Source organism: Mustelus asterias, chromosome 18 (genome assembly GCF_964213995.1).
Source record: "Mustelus asterias chromosome 18, sMusAst1.hap1.1, whole genome shotgun sequence".
NCBI lineage: Eukaryota > Metazoa > Chordata > Chondrichthyes > Carcharhiniformes > Triakidae > Mustelus > Mustelus asterias.
The window spans coordinates 7,221,190-7,241,988 of NC_135818.1; the positions used below are offsets into that span (position 1 = coordinate 7,221,190).

At 47.1% G+C, this 20,799-nt stretch overlaps 1 protein-coding gene across 5 annotated transcripts in view; it reads left to right on the forward strand.

Annotated features, from left to right (window-relative positions):
* The window catches only part of rdh12 (retinol dehydrogenase 12), a 31,230-nt gene that overhangs the window by 422 nt on the left and 10,009 nt on the right, over positions 1-20,799 (forward strand). For 2 of the 5 annotated variants that reach the window (XR_013499980.1, XR_013499981.1), the window contains exons 2-7: positions 2,552-2,670; positions 6,023-6,178; positions 8,294-8,398; positions 13,384-13,593; positions 16,572-16,761; positions 17,508-17,824. Coding sequence is in view for 2 of the 5 variants with exons in the window: in XM_078233330.1 (XP_078089456.1) it covers positions 2,552-2,670; positions 6,023-6,178; positions 8,294-8,398; positions 13,384-13,593; positions 16,572-16,761; positions 17,508-17,610 (883 nt within the window). In the remaining 3 variants the exon portion in view is untranslated. Of the gene's footprint in view, positions 1-2,551; positions 2,671-6,022; positions 6,179-8,293; positions 8,399-13,383; positions 13,594-16,571; positions 16,762-17,507; positions 18,140-20,799 lie in introns of those variants that run through there. The other 3 variants (XM_078233330.1, XR_013499982.1, XM_078233332.1) reach the window with 3 other exon arrangements.

A 20,799-nucleotide genomic window follows, 5' to 3' on the forward strand; every position in this document is an offset into this window, starting at 1 on the left:
GATTAGCGGGTAAATATGTGGGGGTAGGGCCTGGGTGGGATTGTGGTCGGTGCAGACTCGATGGGCCGAATGGCCTCCTTCTGCACTGTAGGGTTTCTATTCTATTCTATGTGTGGATTAGCGGGTAAATATGTGGGGGTAGGGCCTGGGTGGGATTGTGGTCGGTGCCGACTCGATGGGCTGAATGGCCTCCTTCTGCACTGTAGGGTTTCTATGATTTCTAGTATTTGCAACAATTCTGCAACCTGCTTCTTGTGCAAACTGAATATAAATTGTATCTAATGTTGCAATCTGCTAATACTTACCAATGTTGGGTTCCACTCTATAAATGTTATCATTTGTTTGGAATCTCAGTTACGCTTTAAATTAAATTGGATTAAAATATTTGATACAAAAATAATTTTGCTAAATCCTGTCCATGGTTGATTATATGAATAAAAAAATAATTGTAGCTTTTTAAAAAAGTATAGATTGATGTACTTTGGATAATATTTTGCATGCGCATGCATGGGGATAATTTGCTGGTTTTAACCTCGTCTTCTGTCTCTCTCCCTGAGGGAGCGTTTGCTGCAATGAAGTAACTCACAAAACAATCACCCTGCGTCAAAAAAAAGACTAATTCCTTTCGTCTCTGCCCAAATCAGGCTGAGTTTGGAGGGTGGGTGAAAGGCCCGTTTGTGTTTTGAGGATTAATTGCAGTTTTGTAAGGAGGGAACATTGCAAAGATGCACAGCACAGGGCAACGTGCAACTGGATAAAGGTTAGTGTCATTGATCAGATGATGGGTTTATGGGAGGGATTTCAGCTTTCCTCTACTTTCATTGGCTACTTGGTGTTTCAGCTGATTTTCAGATTTACATCCACTCCCCAAAAGTATTCCAAATGTCAGACATTTCGGGTTGTGGAAGATGTTATAATCCAAGTCCTTTTCCTTTGGGAAAAAATTAGGATTTTGTAATAAATCCTGAAATGCCAATAGCAATAATAAACAAAGCCAAATAATTGTCACATTTCAACAATTGCAGCATTTTAACTTGACTTTCACTTCTCATTAAAGTAAAAATTTTATTCATTAGTCACGAGTAGGCTTACATTCACACTGTAATGAAGTTACAAACAGCTGGGATGTATTTGCAATCTTGGCTTTCATAGAGTAGAATCCTAGAATCCTGACAGTGCAGAAGGAGGCCATTCGGCCCATCGAGTCTGCACCGACTTTCCGACAGAGCATCGGGTAAATACGTGGGGATTAGCAGGGTAAATACGTGGGGTTACAGGCCCTATCCCTGTAACCCCATGTATTTACCCTGCTAATCCCTCTAACCTACACATCTTTGGACACTAAGGGGTAATTTAGCATGGCCAATCCACCTAACCTGCACATCTTTGGACTCGGTAAGAAGCCTCACAACACCAGGTTAAAGTCCAACAGTTTTATTTGGAATCACAAGCCTTCGGGGCGCTGCTCCTTCATCAGGTGAGTGGCTTGAAGGAGCAGCGGAAAAGCTCGTGATTCCAAATAAACCTGTTGGACTTTAACCTGATGTTGTGAGACTTTTTACCGTGCCCACCCCAGTCCAACGCCATCATCATCTTTGGAGTGTGGAAGGAAACCGAAGCACCCGGGGGAAACCCACGCAGACACAGGGTGAACATGCAAACTCCACACAGGCAGTGACCCAAGGCCAGAATCAAACCTGGGTCCCTGGCGCTGTGAGGCAGCAGTGCTAATCACTGCGCCACCGTGCTGCTTTGTTTTGTGGGGAAAAACTATTTTTGGCGCATTCTTTTAATATGTAGCTCGGGAAATTGTTAACATTTTATTTTCTGCAATGCACCAGAACAAGCTATAAAACAAATAGCAGTTTTGATTTCTGTCCACACCATTCTCAAAACATGTAATTTTTTAATTTATTCATGAGATGTGGGCATTGCTGTCAAGGTCAGCATTTGCTGCCTCAGCGATCCCTCTTGTGTAGCGGTGCAGGCTGTGAGACATTGCTTGTTTCTGTAGCAGCAATCTGGAAAGGACTGGACATATAAATGTTCAGAGCCACGGTCATCTTGACAACCGCAGACAATGTGATGCTTGCCCTTCTTTGAGGTTGCAAATGTGGCTGCAGAAGTTCACAGCTCCAGGGACCCGGGTTCGATTCCCGGCTTGGGTCACTGTCTGCGCGGAGTCTGCACATTCTCCCCCGTGTCTGCGTGGATTTCCTCCGGGTGCTCCGGTTTCCTCCCACAGTCCGAAAGACCCGTTGGTTAGGTGCATTGGCCATGCTAAATTCTCCCTCAGTGTACCCGAACAGGCGCCGGAGTGTGGCGACTAGAGCATTTTCGCAGTAACTTCATTGCTCTGTTAATGTAAACCTACTTGTGACACTAATCAATAAACTTTAGGTGTGTGATCTTCTTCAGAGAGTTTGAATACAGGAAGAAAGATCAGACTCATTCACGTTACAAATGAAGAACGTCAAAGTGATATTTCTACACTTTTATCGACTGCACCTGAGTGAAGGAAAAGGTGTCACATTTTCCAATTGTTTGACAGGAGATGCGCTGGTGGTGGGGTGTGTACATCCAGTGCCAGACTGGACGGGAAAACTGTCCTGATTACGGGGGCGAACACTGGAATAGGGAAAGAGACGGCACGCGAACTGGCACAGAGAGGTGAGTCACCGCTGTGCAGTTATTTGAATGTAAGAGTATTTGAATGTGACACCAAAACATGCTTGTAACTTAAACTGTGTTCAATCAAAACTGGACATGCCCAATGCCTCCCAGCAGCACTGGCCCAGCAACACTGGCCCAGCAGCACTGGCCCAGCAACACTGGCCCAGCATAAAAACAGAAACATCAGCCCTGTTTCTCTCTGGAAATCTCTGTCTTCATCTCTCTAAGAAGACAAGCTGAAGATTTTTGTAGCCCTCTATTCACACATGCTGCCCCTTCTATACTCAGTTCATTATGGTCTGGAGAGTGTTACTATGAACACGAAATGAAGTGTTTTCCTTATAAACATCCAATATAGAAGTTGTTTTGATATCTTGTTTCCTGTACCAAGACGATCTTGGCTATTTGGTTTCACACACAGCTGCGTCAGACAGGCTGAATATTATATCCTGTGCAAGAAACAAACAACATGTTTAGACCCACCTGAAGGAGCGGCGCTCCGAAAGCTCATGATACCAAATAAACCTGTTCGACTTTAACCCCTGGTGTTGTGAGACTTCTTACTGTGCCCACCCCAGTCCAACGCCGACATCTCCACATCATGGCAATAAAGGACAGTACAGCACAGGAACAGGCCCTTCGGCCCACCAAGCCTGCGCTGGCACATGATGCCTTTCTAAACTAAAGGCCTTTTGCCTCTACATGGTCCATACCCCTCTATTCCCGGCCTATTCATGTATCTGTCAAGATGCCTCTTAAACGTTGCTATCGTATCTGCTTCTACCACCTCCTCCGACAGCGCATTCCAGGCACTTACCACCCACTGTGTCAAAAACCTGCCTCTCTCATCTTTAAACTTTCCCCCTTTTACCTAAACCCTATATCCCCTAGTAATTGCCATTTCTACCCTGGGATCCATTCTATCCACATCTCTCATCATTTTGTAAACCCCTGTCAGGTCGCCCTTCAGCCTCCGACACCCAAGTGAAAACAAACCAAGTTTATCCAATCTCTCCTCATAGCTAATACCCTCCAAACCAGGCGACATCCTGGTAAACCTTTTCTGTGCCCTCGCCAAGGCCTCCACTTCCTTCTGATAGTGTGACGAACCAGAACGGTATGCAATATTCCAAATGTGGCCTAACTAGAGTTCTATGAGTTTTATAAAGTAGGGGATTGGGCTATCTTGTAGCTTGCTTGTTCTGTAACTCATTTGTAGAATTTCTGCTGAATTCCATTACACATTTCCTTTGTGCAGTTGTAGCGAGAGAAAGTGGCAAGGAAAGGTGAGGTTGGCACTATTGGAAGAAAACGATTATTTTTAAACAACATTCTTTAAAAAGCTGGTCATTTATTTCCTTGCTTTTTGCACCATCGCCACAAGAGAGGAGGGAAGAACAAACTCCTGTTAATGTTTCACTACATTACAACTATCCCTGGAACTCCGGTTCAATTCCCGGCTTCGGTCACTGTCTGTGTGGAGTCTGCACATTCTCCCCGTGTCTGCGTGGGTTTCCTCCAGTTGCTCCAGTTTTCTCCCACACTCCCCAAAGATATGTGGATTGGCCATGCTAAACTGCCCCTTAGTGCCCCAAGGTGTGCAGGTTAGGGGGGATTAGTAGGGTAGATGAAAGGGGTAACGGGGATAGGTAAGATGTTCTTTCAGAGAGTCGGCACAGACTCCATGGACCGAATGGCACCTTCTGTACGTGTCACTGGCTACAAAGTGCTTTGTGACTGTCGTGATTGTGGTGCCTGTCTCTTTAAGACACTCAAGCACAGAAAAAGAGGATCACCTGACTTGAAGGACCAATGGGAACTGAGAGCGAATGATCACCCCCAGAGGGTGGAGTCCTCTCTCAGTTAGAATACTTCAGGCAGCCATGTAGTCAACATGTAAAGGCTGGAGCGCTGCCATGGGCAGCAACTGCTTGGAGATAGTTTGTTGTTATCAATAAATACCAATTATTCCTAGCAAAGTCTGAAGCCTCTTGGCAGCACCTGAGGTGTGCTATACTATTACTGTGACATCCTGGGGTAGCAAGATGACTTTTCTTCAGATTTTACTCAGAATGGCCAAACAATTAAGTTCATTTCCTCTTTCCTTCCCTCTTGTCCTTGGTGGCTTGTGATTGACGCGAACAGTTCTGCTGGCCAGCTGAGTTACACAAAGTCAAATGTAATGACCTCAGCAAGACACATGAGGTGGGCCTCTTTGAGTAGGAGCTCCCTGCTTGAGGTAATGATTGCCTGCCCAATCAGGGAGTCTCACCTGTGGATATATAGAGGAGTCTCGGGGCTACTGACACTCCGGATTCTGACTTTGTACCTGAAGCGCGCTCAGGAGTGGAATAGAGTTTGTAAATAAAGGGAATCCGGTGAAGGGACACCGGTTTCCGAGAAGTTATTTGATTTGATTTATTATTGTCACCTGTATTAACATACAGTGAAAAGTATTGCTTCTTGTGCGCTATACAGACAAAGCATACCGTTCATTGAGAAGGAAACGAGAGGGTACAGAAAGTAGTGTTACAGCCATAGCTAGGGTGTAGAGAAAGATCAGCTTAGTGTGAGGTAAGTCCAGTCGAAAGTCTGATGGCAGCAAGGCCTGAAGATCACAAAATCTGCAAGAGATTGAATCAGAGTATTGTTGAAGAGTTTATAAGAGTTAGAGTACAGTTTTAAAAGCAGAGAATGAGAGTAAAAGATAGAATTAGAGGGTATGATGGGGACAGCTCACAAGAAGTCGCCACACTTCGGCGCCATCTTGGATTCCATCAACCATCTGAAGGTTCACAGCCAAATGTAACCATTACAGAAATATCCCACTCCGTTTCTGTACAGAGCAGCACTTTAACCATTCCCTGGAGTGTAGGACACTTAGGGGTTATCTTATAAAGGTCTATAAAATAATCAGGGGCATAGATCAGCCAGATAGTCAATACCTTTTCCCAAAGGTAGGGGAGTTTAAACCTAGAGGGCATAGGTTTAAGGTGAGAGGGGAGAGATACAAAAGAGTCCAGAGGGGCAATTGTTTCACACAGAGGGTGGTGAGTGTCTGGAACGAGCTGCCAGAGATGGTAGTAGAGGTGGGTACAATTTGGTCTTTTAAAAAGCATTTACATGGATAAGATGGGTATAGAGGGAAATGGGCCAAACGCGGGCAATTGGGGCTAGCTTAGTGGTTTCAAAAAAAAAGGCGGCATGGACAAGTTGGGCCGAAGGGCCTGTTTCCATGCAGTAAACCTCTATGACTCTATTCTCCCCCAATATTAGGTCAGTATATGATTGTGTTTGATTGGCCATTGGAACTAAAACAGGAAGTAATGCCCAATGTGGCCCTTCACAGGGGCTCGCGTGATCCTGGCCTGCAGAGATCTCGCAAAGGCTGAGGCCACGGCCTGGGAGATTCGTGAAGTCACTGGGAGTAAGCAAATCGTTGTTCGGGAGTTGGATCTTGCGGACAAGGCGTCTATCTACCAATTTGCTGAAAATGTCCGTCAAGGTAACTCAACGAGACAAGTCATCTTCTCTTTCTATTGGCAGCATGTTTATTTATTCAGTTTAGACTCATTAAATTGTGAAAGAAATAGTATCTTGCTGACAAATGAAAAATCAGAATTGACACAGGGATGCACAAGGTAAGTTGTATTTTAATGAATAGTTACTTTGCTTCGGGATTTGCCAGGGAGGTTATTTGCCAGGGAGATTACCAAGGTCAACAAGACACTAGAAGAAGAAATAAAACATTAAAGATCCATGGAAAAGGGGGATGATTATTAAACAGAGTGGATAAGGCCCTGGATGCAGGTGCCTCACGTCTGTTTTCCTCAAGGAAATTAGGCTTGGAGGCCGGTGAATGGTTGAACCATTGAATCCCTACAGTGCAGAAAGAGGCCATTCAGCCCATCGAGCCTGCACCGACAGCATTCCCACCCAGGCCCTGTCTGCGTAAACCACATATTTACCCGGGTTCGATTCCAGCCTCGGGTCACTGTCTGTGTGGAGTTTGCACATTCTCCCCGTGTCTGCGTGGGTTTCTACCGGGTGCTCTGGTTTCCTCCCACAGTCCGAAAGATACGTGGGTTAGGTGGACAGACCGTGCTAAATTGCCCCTTAGTGTCTCAAGGTGTGTAGGTCAGAGGGATTAGCAGATAATGCCCCTGACACGAAGAGGCAATTTAGCATGGCCAATCAACCTAACCCACACATCTTTGGACTGTGGGAGGAAACCGGAGCACCCGGAGGAAACCCACGCAGACACGGGGAGAACATGCAGACTCCGCACAGACAGTCACCCAAGGCCGGAATTGAACCCGGGTCCCTGGCGCTGTGAGGCAGCAGCACTAACCCACTGTGCCATCTATAGCTTTTGTCACTTTTTCCAAGAAGGGGGTGGTTGTTGTTACTGTGATTGTTAGCACTGCTGCTTCACAGTGTCAGGGACCTGGGTTCTGTCTGTGCGGAGTTTGCACGTTCTCCCAGTGTCTGCGTGGGTTTCCTCCGGGTGCTCCGGTTCCCTCCCATAGTCCAAAGGTGTGCGGGTTAGGTTGATTGGCCATGATAAATTGTCCCTTCGTGTCAGGGGGATTCCTAACCTACACACCTTGGGACACGAAAGGGTCGATGAACAAATGACACAGGAATGGCTGCAATTAAATAAATCCTGAGAACGGGGAAATAGTTTAACCCGAGGTTTCAGTCATTGGTACAATTTGACCCAACCAGGGAATGGTAGATACGGGGCTATCAACTCTCTGTTCCACTAAACTCCTTATTTCAGCCACAGCGCTACTTAAAGCATTGGAGGGAAGAGTTAGGGGAGCAAAGAATTCGGCCAATATTTGAACTCACAACTAATCGACAGAAACAATATTCCAGTGAATGACAGGTCAATCTATGGAACAGACTCCGAGCTGTGGGAGCAATTGATACTGCCTTGTTCGAATGCACATTGAGTTGTTTCAAAGGTAACATTCTGGGGTTATCTGAGACACGATAATTGAGAGGCGGGCGGACCCGTGTTTCCCAAAGCTCTCCACCAATGGGATCAAAGCAAAATATTTGGACGCCAAGAGAGAAACAGAGTTAACGTTTCAGCTTGATGGCCTGATGGAAAGTTCCGGCACTTTCTGTTTTTATTTCAGAGTTGCAGGATCTGCAGCGCTTGTGTTAGTGAACAGGTAAAACTGGGTAGAAAATATGTGCCCTGATAACCTGGCACCATTTCAAAAAGAACCAATCTGATTGGAGCGGCACGGTGGCACAGTGGTTGGCACTGCTGCCTCACAGCGCCAGGGACCTGGGTTCAATTTCAGCCTTGGGTCACTGTCTGTGTGGAGTCTGCACGTTCTCCCCGTGTCTGCATGGGTTTCCTCCGGGTGCTCCGGTTTCCTCCCACAGTCCAAAGATGTGCAGGTTCGGTGGATTGGCCGTGGTAAATGTGTGGGTTTACAGGGATAGGGTGGGGGAGAGGGGACCTGAGTAAGATGCTCTATCAGAGAGTCAGTGCAAACTCAATGGGCTGAATGGCCTCTTCTGCACTGTCGGGATTCTGTGTGAATTGGCATGCTCTCATTTTGTGAGTAATTTTCTAATTCCCAATTCTGTTTACTGACAGAGGAGAAACAGATCAATGTTTTGATCAATAATGCTGGCGTGATGATGTGTCCCTTCTCAAAGACACGCGATGGGTTTGAGATGCAGTTTGGTGTAAACCACCTGGGTAAGTTAACGGTTATCAAACAACTTTAACGCTTAACACTTCCCGGACCCTGCTGGGCACAAACCCCAGATTCGCCGACATCACATCAGTAATGAATTAATATATTCTGGCAGATTCTGAGGATGCAAATTAGCAAATGCATGTTCTCATTTTCAAGTGGATGTAATTTTTGTCAGCCTCCTGAATCGTGCCGGGTTACAGCCCCAGTGCCGGGTTACAGCCCCAGTGCCGGGTTACAGCCCCAGTGCCGGGTTACAGCCCCAGTGCCGGGTTACAGCCCCAGTGCCGGGTTACAGCCCCAGAGCCGGGTTACAGTCCCAGTGCCAGGTTACAGTCCCGGCGCCGGGTTACAGTCCTGGCGCTGGGTTACAGTCCTGGCGCTGGGTTACAGTCCTGGCGCTGGGTTACAGTCCTGGCGCTGGGTTACAGTCCTGGCGCTGGGTTACAGTCCTGGCGCTGGGTTACAGTCCTGGCGCTGGGTTACAGTCCTGGCGCTGGGTTACAGTCCTGGCGCTGGGTTACAGTCCTGGCGCTGGGTTACAGTCCTGGCGCTGGGTTACAGTCCCGGCGCTGGGTTACAGTCCCGGCGCTGGGTTACAGTCCCGGCGCTGGGTTACAGTCCCGGCGCTGGGTTACAGTCCTGGCGCTGGGTTACAGTCCCGGCGCTGGGTTACAGTCCCGGCGCTGGGTTACAGTCCCAGTGCCGGGTTACAGTCCTGGCGCTGGGTTACAGTCCCGGCGCTGGGTTACAGTCCCGGCGCTGGGTTACAGTCCTGGCGCTGGGTTACAGTCCCGGCGCTGGGTTACAGTCCCGGCGCTGGGTTACAGTCCCGGCGCTGGGTTACAGTCCCGGCGCCGGGTTACAGTCCCGGCGCCGGGTTACAGTCCCGGCGCCGGGTTACAGTCCCGGAGCCGGGTTACAGTCCCGGCGCCGGGTTACAGTCCCGGAGCCGGGTTACAGTCCCGGCGCCGGGTTACAGTCCCGGCGCCGGGTTACAGTCCCGGAGCCGGGTTACAGTCCCGGAGCCGGGTTACAGTCCCGGAGCCGGGTTACAGTCCCGGAGCCGGGTTACAGTCCCGGTGCCGGGTTACAGTCCCGGCGCCGGGTTACAGTCCCGGCGCCGGGTTACAGTCCCGGCGCCGGGTTACAGTCCCGGAGCCGGGTTACAGTCCCGGAGCCGGGTTACAGTCCCGGCGCCGGGTTACAGTCCCGGCGCTGGGTTACAGTCCCGGCGCGGGTTACAGTCCCGGCGCTGGGTTACAGTCCCGGCGCTGGGTTACAGTCCTGGCGCTGGGTTACAGTCCTGGCGCTGGGTTACAGTCCTGGCGCTGGGTTACAGTCCTGGCGCTGGGTTACAGTCCTGGCGCTGGGTTACAGTCCCGGAGCTGGGGTTACAGTCCCGGAGCTGGGGTTACAGTCCCGGAGCTGGGGTTACAGTCCCGGAGCTGGGGTTACAGTCCCGGAGCTGGGGTTACAGTCCCGGAGCTGGGGTTACAGTCCCGGAGCTGGGGTTACAGTCCCGGAGCTGGGGTTACAGTCCCGGTGCTGGGTTACAGTCCCGGAGCTGGGGTTACAGTCCCGGAGCTGGGGTTACAGTCCCGGGGCTGGGGTTACAGTCCCGGAGCCGGGTTACAGTCCCAGTGCCGGGTTACAGTCCCAGTGCCGGGTTACAGTCCCAGTGCCGGGTTACAGTCCCAGTGCCGGGTTACAGTCCCGGCGCTGGGTTACAGTCCTGGCGCTGGGTTACAGTCCCGGAGCTGGGGTTACAGCCCCAGTTCCAGTGTTAATGTTTATATGAGAGTTTGGACAGTGATCAGCAGCTGGTTAGTGACCGTGAGGCAGTGATCAGCAGCTGGTTAGTGACCGTGAGGCAGTGATCAGCAGCTGGTTAGTGACCGTGAGGCAGTGATCAGCAGCTGGTTAGTGACCGTGAGGCAGTGATCAGCAGCTGGTTAGTGACCGTGAGGCAGTGATCAGCAGCTGGTTAGTGACCGTGAGGCAGTGATCAGCAGCTGGTTAGTGACCGTGAGGCAGTGATCAGCCCAGTGACCAGTCCCTGCCTCTCCCCAATCCCTCAAAACACACCGGCCTTGAGGCCAGTTTGTATCATCTCCAACATACCCCTCGCTGAGAAACCTCATTGCAGAGAAGGCATTGAACATGGGACATCTCCTCTGCTGTATGGACGTACACACCAACATGTGAATTAGGAGTAGGCCATTCGGCCCGTCGAGCATGCTCTGCCATTGGATAAGATCATGATTGGCACAGTGGTTCGCACTGCTGCCTCACAGCGCCAGGGACCCAGGTTTGATTCCCGGCTTGGGTCACTGTCTGTGTGGAGTTTACACATTCTCCCCGTGTCTGTGTGGGTTTCCTCCAGGTGCTCCGGTTTCCTCCCACAGTCCGAAAGATGTGCAGGTTAGATGGGTTGGCCATGCTAAATGTGTAGGGTTACAGGGATAGGACTGGTGAAGAGGGCCTGGGTAAGATTCTCTATCAGAGAGTCAATGCAGACTCAAAGGGCCGAATGACTTCCTGCACCGTACGGACTCTCTGACTGCGGCCTCAATCCCACATACCCTTTAATTCCCAAACCCTATTGAGCCATCAATACATTGCTTCATTATGAGACATTAAATGGTCGTCTGGACGCAATGTTATTTTTGTGTGAACAGTTCTTTCACAAGTCTTTCCAATTTATATAGCATTTCCCAGTAAAGGAATTCTGCTCTCAGCCACACAGTGACTGCAGAGGGAGTGAAGCAGGGAACCGAACCTGTGGAATAAATCTCACGGTGCACCAGCGCTTGGCTTCCACTGGATGGCAGCTCTGAGGCAAGGAATTAAAACCAACCCTGGCTATGAAATGCCAGCAGATTCTTCTGCCAGAATCATGGAATGGGACAGCACAGAAGGAGGCTGTTTGGCCCATCGAGTCTGTGCAAGCTTCCCAAGACCAATTTAGATAGTCCCACTCCCCCCACTTTGAGGTAATCCCCGTAAAACTTTCATATCTTCACGTCCTTACTCCCAGTGGGTGTTCACTTGCTACTGTAACGTGGCCAGTGGTTTCTGATGCACCTTGCAGGAGAGAGAGGACAGTGGAGACATAACTTATTCTTTCAAAGCACAGCCATCATAAGAGCCCAAACAACTTGGTGTGGCGACTAGGGAGGGGATTTTCACAGTAACTTCATTGCAGTGTTAATGTAAGCCGACTTGTGACAATAATAAATAAACTTTAAATTGGATTTCACCCCAGTAATCTCGGCAGAAGCTCGAGGGAGCTGCTTCTCTGTCGAAGATGCAGTCTTTTGAAAGTGGTGCTAAACAGAGGCTCTTTCTGCCTCTTCCAGTGGTTCGGCTCGAGAGCAAAGATCCCACGGCACAATTAACAGGAGGAGACTTTAACCTTCTACCGTCAGCAGTCACCAAAAATAAAAGTAGTTATTTCATTGGCCCACGAGCTCACACTGTCTGCAAATGTTTGCCTGTACAATAATAATGATTTACACTTCCAAGAAGTTTATTGTTACAAAATGTTTTGGAACGTGATAAGGACATAAGATACTCTTTAACTGTACAGTAAGAAGTCTCAAAACACCAGGTTAAAGTCCAACAGGTTTATTTGGAATCATGAGCTTTCAGAGTGCTGGTCCTTCATCAGGTGAGTGGAGGTTAATTCATAAACGCAGCATATATACGCAAAGACACAATTGCAAGATAATTGCAGATTGGAATATGAAGAGAAGTTGGAACATTCACATGTCTTTGCGTATATATGCCGTGTTTGTGAATTAACATCCACTCACCTGATGAAGGAGCAGCGCTCCGAAAACTCGTGATTCCAAATAAACCTGTTGGACTTTAACCTGGTGTTTTGGCTTCTTACTGTGTTTACTCCAGTCCAACGCCGGCATCTCCACTTCATCTTGAACTGTAAGTCTTGTGTACATTCGGAGGAAAAACATCCAAAGCTCAATAAAAGGTCATCAACTGCAATGTTAACTCTGTTTCTCTCTCCACATGCGCTGCCTGACCTGCTAAGTATTTCCAGCATTTTCTGTTTTTATTCCAGATTTCCAGTTTCTGCATTGCTTTGCTTCCCCAAATCTTAATTGGTGATAACAGAATCGTTACCGTGCGGAAGGAGGCCATTTGGCCCATCGTGTCTGTACTAGCTCTGCAAACGGATATCATGATTTAGTGTCTTTACCCTGCCTTCTCACCATAACCCCTGCACATTGTTTCTATTCAAATAATCATCTAACACCCACTTGAATGCCCTGATTGAACCTGCTTCCACCACACTTCCAGTCAGTGCATTCCAGACCCCAACTACTCATAGAATCCCTACAGTGCAGAAGGAGGCCATTTGGCCCATCAAGTCTACACCGACCATAATCCCACCCAGGCCCTATCCTCATAACCTATGCATTTACCCTAACTAGTCCCCCTGACACTAGGGTTAATTTAGCATGGCCAATCCACCTAGCCCGCACATCTTTGGACTGTGGGAGGAAACCGGAGCACCCGGAGGAAACCCACGCAGACACAGGGAGAACATGCAAACTCCACACAGACAGTGACCCAAGCCGGGAATCGAACCTGGGTCCCTGGCGCTGTGAGGCAGCAGTGCTCACCACTGTGCGACCTTACATTCATTGTGTAAAAATGTTTTTCTCACATCACATTTGCTGTGCCCCTCTCGTTCTTGATGCTTTTCTGAGCGGGGTCAATTTCTCCCTACCTACTCTGTCCAGCCCCCTTGTAATGTTGAACATCTCTATCGAATCTCCTCTTAGCTGCATTCTCTCCAAGGAGAACAGCTGTACATGGTGGTCGGAGTATTTACTGAGAATTTTGACTTTATAACAGAGCAAGGTAACAGAGTTCTTAAACGCAACACAGAATGTCCCGGGGCAATGGAAAATCAAAGCAAGACCACAGACATTGAATGTTTTGTGTTCTTTTCCTTCAGGTCATTTCTTGCTGACCTATCTTCTCCTGGATCTCATGAAAAGCTCGGTTCCTGCTCGGATTGTTAACGTATCATCCTTTGCTCACATCTTCGGTCGGATCAATTTTGAGGATCTGCAAAGTGAGAAGAGTTACGATGGGGGAATGGCTTACTGCCAGAGCAAACTAGCAAATATCCTGTTCACCCAGGAACTGGCAAGGCATCTGAAAGGTAAGATACAAATCGTATCTCCACAAAATACAGCCAAATATAAAGCTCATCCGTTTAAAGTCCATCATAATTCAACTGGATGATTCGTAGAATCCCTACAGTGCAGAGGGAGGCCATTCAGCCCATCGAATCTGCCCCGACCACAATCCCACCCAGTCCCTATTCCCATAACCCCACATATTTACCCTGCTAATCCCCCCCCCCGACACTAGCGTCAATTTAGCATGGCCAATCAACCTAACCCGCACATCTTTGGACTGTGGGAGGAAACTGGAGCACCCGGAGGAAACCCACGCAGGCATGGGGAGAATGTGCAAACTCCACACAGACAATGATCCAAGCTGGGACTCGAACCCGGGTTCCTGGTGCTGTGAGGCAGCAGTGCTAACCACAGTGCCGCCCCATGGCTAATAGATTCTGGACTTTTCTGCTTCATCAATTTGATATTATCCTATCTTTTGTCTAAACAGATTTGAGAAGTATTGTTTCTTGCATGCTATAGAGACAAAACATTACGTTCATAGAGTACAGAGAAGGAAAGGGGAGGGTGCAGAATATAGTGTAACAGTCACGGCTAGGTTGTACAGAAAGATATAACTTAATGTAAGGTAGGTCCATTAAGTCTGATGGCAGCAGGGAAGAAGCTGTTCTTGAGTCGGTTGGTACGTGACCTCAGACTTTTGTATCTTTTTCCCGACGGAAGAAGGTGGAAGAGAGTATATCCGGGATGCGTGGGGTCCTTGATTATGCTGGCTGCTTTGCCGAGACAGCGGGAAGTATAGACAGAGTCAATGATTGGGAGGCTGGTTTGTGTGATGCATTGGGCTATATTCACAACCCTTGGTAGTTTCTTGCAGTCTTGGTCGGAACAGGAGCCATCCGGAAAGGATGCTTCATTCTGTGGTGCATCTGTAGAAGTTGGTGAGAGTCATAGCAGCCATGCCAAACTTTCTTAGCCTTCTTAGAAAGTAAATGAGTAAGTGAGACCTCTGGATCAAGGAGGTCGCAGTGTATGATTGTTGGTGTATGGTCTCAGTCTGTGCAGTGACAGGGAGGCTACAATACTTGTGGTGTGAGGGGCAAAACAAACAGCGAGGGATTGAACTTCTAATCACATCAACCATGAAGCCACTGTGAATAGCATGTGTATGTGGACATGATCAGTCTTGGCTCAGGGTTTATTATTCGAAAGATAGGGATTTTTAAAAAAAATACTATTTTAACCGGGGACTACATCCCCAGTTTCAATTGTCTCTTCGTGTCCCAAGATGAGTGTCAGATGGAAGGAAAATTAAAATGTGTGGGGTTACAGGGCTGGGGGAGGGGAAGGACCTGGGTGAGATTCTCTGTTGGAGAGTTGGTGCAGACTTGATGGGCCGAATGGCCTCTTCTGCACTGTAGGTATTCAATGATTCTACCAACCAATCTAGGGAACATGTTCAAGTTCAGTCTTGGTATTAAGGCATTCACTCAGCCCTGTTGATATCCTCAATGACCTCCAACACAAGGATCGATATATATCCGGTCACTCAATTACTCATTAGCCTCTAAGGTCATTGTCCAGAAATATCCATCTACCTGTCCAAAACTGGCTGCAATGCATTTTTTGATTTGATTTGATTTATTGTTGTCACATGTATTAACACACAGTGAAAAGTATTGTTTCTTGCGCGCTATACAGACAAAACATACCGATCATAGAGAAGGACACGAGAGAGTGCAGAATGTGGTATTACAGTCATAGCTAGGATGTAGAGAAAGATCAACTTAATACAAGGTAGGTCTATTCAAAAGTCTGACAGCAGCAAAGAAGCTGTTCTCGAGTCGGTTGGTCCGTGACCTCAGACTTTTGTATCTTTTTCCCAATGAAAAAAGGCGAAAGAGTGAATGTCCGGGTTGCGTGGGGTCCTTGATTATGCTGGGTGCTTTTCTGAGGCAGCGGGAAGTGTAGACAGAGTCAATGGATGGGAGGCTGGTTTGCGTGATGGATTGGGCTACATTCACGATCTTTTGTAGTTCCTTGCAGTCTTGGGCAGAGCAGGAGCCATACCAAGCTGTGATACAACCAGAAAGAATGCTTTCTGTAAAAGTTGGTAAGAGCTGACATGCCACATTTCCTCAGTCTTCTGAGAAAGTAGAGGCGTGGGTGGGCTTTCTTAACTATAGTATTAGTATGGAGGAACCAGGACAGGTTGTTGGTGATCTGGACACCTAAAAACTTGAAGCCCTCGACCATTTCTACTTCGTCCCCGTTGATGTAGACAGGGACATGTTCTCCTTTACACTTCCTGAAGTCGATGACAATCTCCATCATTTTGTTGGCATTGAGGGAGAGATTATTGTTTATGTCCCCTTCACTGAGCTGAAGGCCTTGCTGCTATTTGCTGCTGCTGGAAGCTTTGTTTGAAGCCATGTTTACGGTTTAATTTGTATCAGTTCTTTTCTTTCCTGGCGGTTGGTGCACAGTCCGTTTTAAGAACGGGTTTCAGGCAGTCCTTAGGACATCACTCCTGCAAGCTGTCAGATCTCACAGATGATGATCACCCAAAGAGTGGCACAGTGGTTAGCACTGCTGCCTCAGTGCCAGGGACCCGGGTTCAAATACAGTCAAGGGTGGCATTTGCATGTTCTCCTCGTGTCTGCGTGGGTTTCCTCCCACAGATTGCAAGAATACCAATATCCAGGGAAGCAACATATTTATCTTGTATGAGAAGAGGGTGCTGGTAGAGGCGTCACCATGAAGAATGCATCAGTTGACAGTGACTGAAGTTAACTGCAGAGTATTGTTTGAAATTTAAACCAGACGGCTTGACTCTGGTTGGCCAAGGCATTGCCCAGTGTAATGAACCAGCGAATGTTGTTTTCCCTGACCTTCTTGCAATTGTCCTGATGAGTGCAAGATGAAAAGCTTTGACAAAATGTCTTTTTTATTCCAGCAAAACTTGTTATATTTCACTTTGTTTCTTTTCTGGATCCAGACACTAAAGTCACCGTGAATTCTGTGCATCCGGGCGCTGTCAAATCGGAACTAACCAGGCACTCCTCTATCATGTCCTTGGCATGGAGGGTTCTCACTTTCCTCATCAAAACGCCAGAGCAGGGTGCACAAACCAGTATTTACTGTGCTGTAGCTGAAGAGTTGCGAGAGATTTCTGGAAAACATTTCAGGTTTGTGAACTAACACTGTTGAAAATCTAGGAGACACTGGCCTAGTGGACCAGTAACCCAGAGTAATGCTCGAGGGACCTGGGTTCAAATATCACCATGACAGATGGTAAAATTCAAATTCAATTAAAAATATTTGGAATTAAGAATCTACTGATGACCATGAAACCATTGACGATTGTCAGAAAAACCCATCTGGTTCACTAACGTCCTTTAGTGAAGGAAATCTGTCATCCAGGGTGGCATGGTGGCGAGCACTGCTGCCTCAACACCAGGGACCCGGGTTCGATTCCCAGCCTCGGGTGTGTGGAGTTTTCACATTCTTCCCGTGTCTGCGTGGGTTTCCTCCCACAGTCCAAAGATGTGCGGGTTAGCTGGATTGGCTATGCTAAATTGCCCCTTCGTGTCGGGGGGACTAACTAGGGTAAATGCATGGGGTTATAGGGATAGGGCCTGGGTGCAAACTCGATGGGCTGAATGACCTCCTTCTGCACCATAGGATTCTATGATCCTTACCGGTCTGGCCCTTGTGCTCAGCAGCGCCACTGGGGAGGCTGTGGCTGCTTCCAGAGCAACAGGCACCTGGATTACTAGTCCAGTGACATTGCCGCTATGTCACCATCTCCCCCTTTTTGCTGACCAGCTGTAACTATTAAAGTGAAATGTGCCGTAACGAGCGAGACACGAGATGGACCCCACTTGCCTGTTTCCATCCTCAGCATGAGATATATGTTTGGTTTTCTTCACAGTGACTGCAGCCCTGCATTTGTGGCACCTCAGGGGAGAAATGATGCAACAGCCAGGAAGCTATGGGATATCAGCTGCAAACTTTTAGAAATTCGGTGGGATTGAATCAAGATGAAAATGGATGGAAACCAACAACATGAAAGATGCAGACTGAAGCCTGGATTTCTCTTATCAACTTCGACAGCTATTCAAAAACAATGCAGAACTTGCAACTTCTTGATAATGAAGTTGATGTTTCTGAAGTTGCTCACTACATCGATGCCATCAGCAACCAATATCGCGAGTTTAGTCTGCAGCAGCCACTTTCCTCCTCCTCCAGGTACCACACTCAAATAGCCATACATCTCTTAAATATGATCTAGGCTGTTTAAGAAGTGGGGGAGAAGCTCAGGTTTTGGACTAATTGCCAAAATCTCAGCACGTGATCGTGAATCATTGAAGCTGCTATAGCACTAACTGTCGCAGTGCAACTTTACTGCAAACCGTTCTTGCACAGAAGCATTGCTTTAATAACCAACATTGTTTTCTGCTTTAGAAACGTGGTCTGGGGTTTTTTTAAAAAAATGGTGAACAGGAAGTAAACTTTGCACCAATGTGAAGTGAGGAAATTAAAATAAATAGTACAACAAATTGCTGTGATTGACGTAAATTTGAAAGTTCTTGGAAGTTGTCACTGATTTGGGGGGGGGCGCAGATGTTATCCTCGGTTTGTCTCAATTCACATCTCAAAAATAGATTATCTAGTCATTGTACACAGCAAGCTCCCACCAACAGCATGTGGTAAAGTGGCTGCCATGTTTCCTTCAACAGTGACGACACTGTGAAAGTACTTCATGAGAACTAGGAGCAGGAGGAGGCCATCTGGCCCCTTGAGCCTGCTCCGCCATTCAATAAGATCATGGCTGATCTTTTTGTGGACTGAGCTCCACTTGTCCACCCGCTCACCATAACCCTTAATTCCTTTACTGTTCAAAAATGTATCTATCCTTGCCTTAAAAACATTCAATGAGGTAGCCTCAACTGCTTCACTGGGCAGGGAATTCCAGATTCACAACTGTGTGTGTGAAGAAGTTCCTCCTCAACTCAGTCCTAAATCTGCTTCCCCTTATTTTGAGGCTATGCCCCCTAGTTCTAGTTTCACCCGCCAGTGGAAACAACTTCCCTGCTTCTATCTTTTCTATTCCCTTCATAATCTTATGTTTCTAAAAGATCTCCCCTCATTCTTCTAAATTCCAATGAGTATAGTCCCAGTCTACTCAGTCTCTCCTCATAAGCCAACCCTCTCAACTCCGGAATCAACCTAGTGAATCTCCTCTGTACCCTCTCCAGTGCCAGTATATCCTTTCTCAAGTAAGGAGCCCAAAACTGTACACAGTACTCCAGGTGTGGCCTCTCCAGTACCTTATATAGCTGCAACATAATCTTGCCGTTTTTAAACTCCATCCCGCTAGCAATGAAGGACAAAATTCCATTTGCCTTCTTAATTACCTGCTGCACCTGCAAACCAACTCCTTGAGATTCCTGCACAAGGACACCCAGGTCCCTCTGCACAGCAGCATGCTGCAATTTTTTACCATTTAAATAATAGTCCATTTTGCTGTTATTCCTACCAAAATGGATGACCTCACATTTACCAACATTGTACTCCATCTGCCAGATCCTCGCCCACTCACTTAGATAATCTATATCCCTTTGCAGACTTTCAGCATCCTCTGCACACTTAGTGTCATCTGTGAATTTTGACACACGACACTTGGTCCCCAACTCCAAATCATCTATGTATATCGTAAAAATTGTGATCCAACACTGATCCCCAAGGCACACTAGTCACTGATCGCCAACCAGAAAAACATCCATTTACCCCCACTCTTTGCTTTCTGTTAGTTAACCAATCCTCTATCCATGCTAATACGTTACCCGTAACACTGTGCACCTTTATCTTATGTAGCAGTCTTTGGTGCAGCACCTTGTCAAATGCCTTCTGGAAATCCAGATACACGACATCCACTGGTTCCCCATTGTCCACTGCACATGTAATGTTCTCAAAGAATTCCACCAAATTAGTCAAACATCATGACCTGCCCTTTATGAACCCATGCTGCGTCTTACCAATGGAACAATTTCTATCCAGATGTCTCGCTAGTTCTTCCTTGATGATAGATTCAAGCATTTTCCCTACTACAGAAGTTAAGCTAACTGGCCTATAGTTACCTGCCTTTTGTCTACCTCCTTTTTTAAAACAGTGGCGTCACATTTGCTGTTTCCAATCTGCGGGAACCACCCCAGAGACCAGTGAATTTTGGTAAATTACCACCATCTCTTTTAGTACCCTGGGATGCATTCCATCAGGACCAGGAGACTTGTCTACCTTTAGCCCCATTAACTTGCCCAACACTACCTCTTTCGTGATGATAGTTTCCAGGTTCTCACCCGCCATAGTCTTCCTGTCAATTTCTGGCATGTTATTTGTCGTCCACTATGAAGACCGACACAAAATACCTGTTCAATGCCTCAGCCATTTTCTCATTTCCAGTTATTACATCCCCCTTCTCATCCTCTAAAGGACCAATGTTTACTTTTGCCACTTTTTCATTTTATATATTTGTAGAAACTTTTGCTGTGTTTTTATATTCTGAGCTAGTTTACTCTCATAATCCATCTTACCTTTCTTTATAGCTTTTTTCGTGGCTTTCTGCTGACCTTTAAAGATTTCCCAATCCCCTAGGTTCCCACTAATCTTTGCCACTTTGTTTGCATTTTCTTTCAATTTGAACCCTCCTTTATTTCCTTAGATATCCATGGCTGATTATCTCTTTTTCTACAGTCCTTCCTTATCACTGGTATATACTTTTGCTGAGCTGTGAAAGATCGCTTTGAAAGTCCTCCACTGTTCAATTGTCCCACCATAAAATTTTTGCTCCCAGTCTACCTTAGCCAACTCCTCCCTCATTCCTTTATAGTCTCCTTTGTTTAAGCACAAGACACTGGTATTGGATTTTACCTTCTCACGCTCCATCTGTATTTTAAATTCAACCATACTGTGATCGCTTCTTCCAAGAGAATCCCTAACTGCAAGATCATTAATTATTCCTGTCTCATTACACAGGACCAGATCTAGGATAGCTTTCTCCCTTGTTGATTCCATTACATACTGTTCAAGGAAGCTATCGCTTCATTCTGTACATTCTATGAACTCCTCCTCAAGGCTGCCTTGATCGACCTGGTTTGACCAATTGACATGTAGATTAAAATCCCCCATGATAATTGCTGTACCATTTTTACATGCATCAGTTA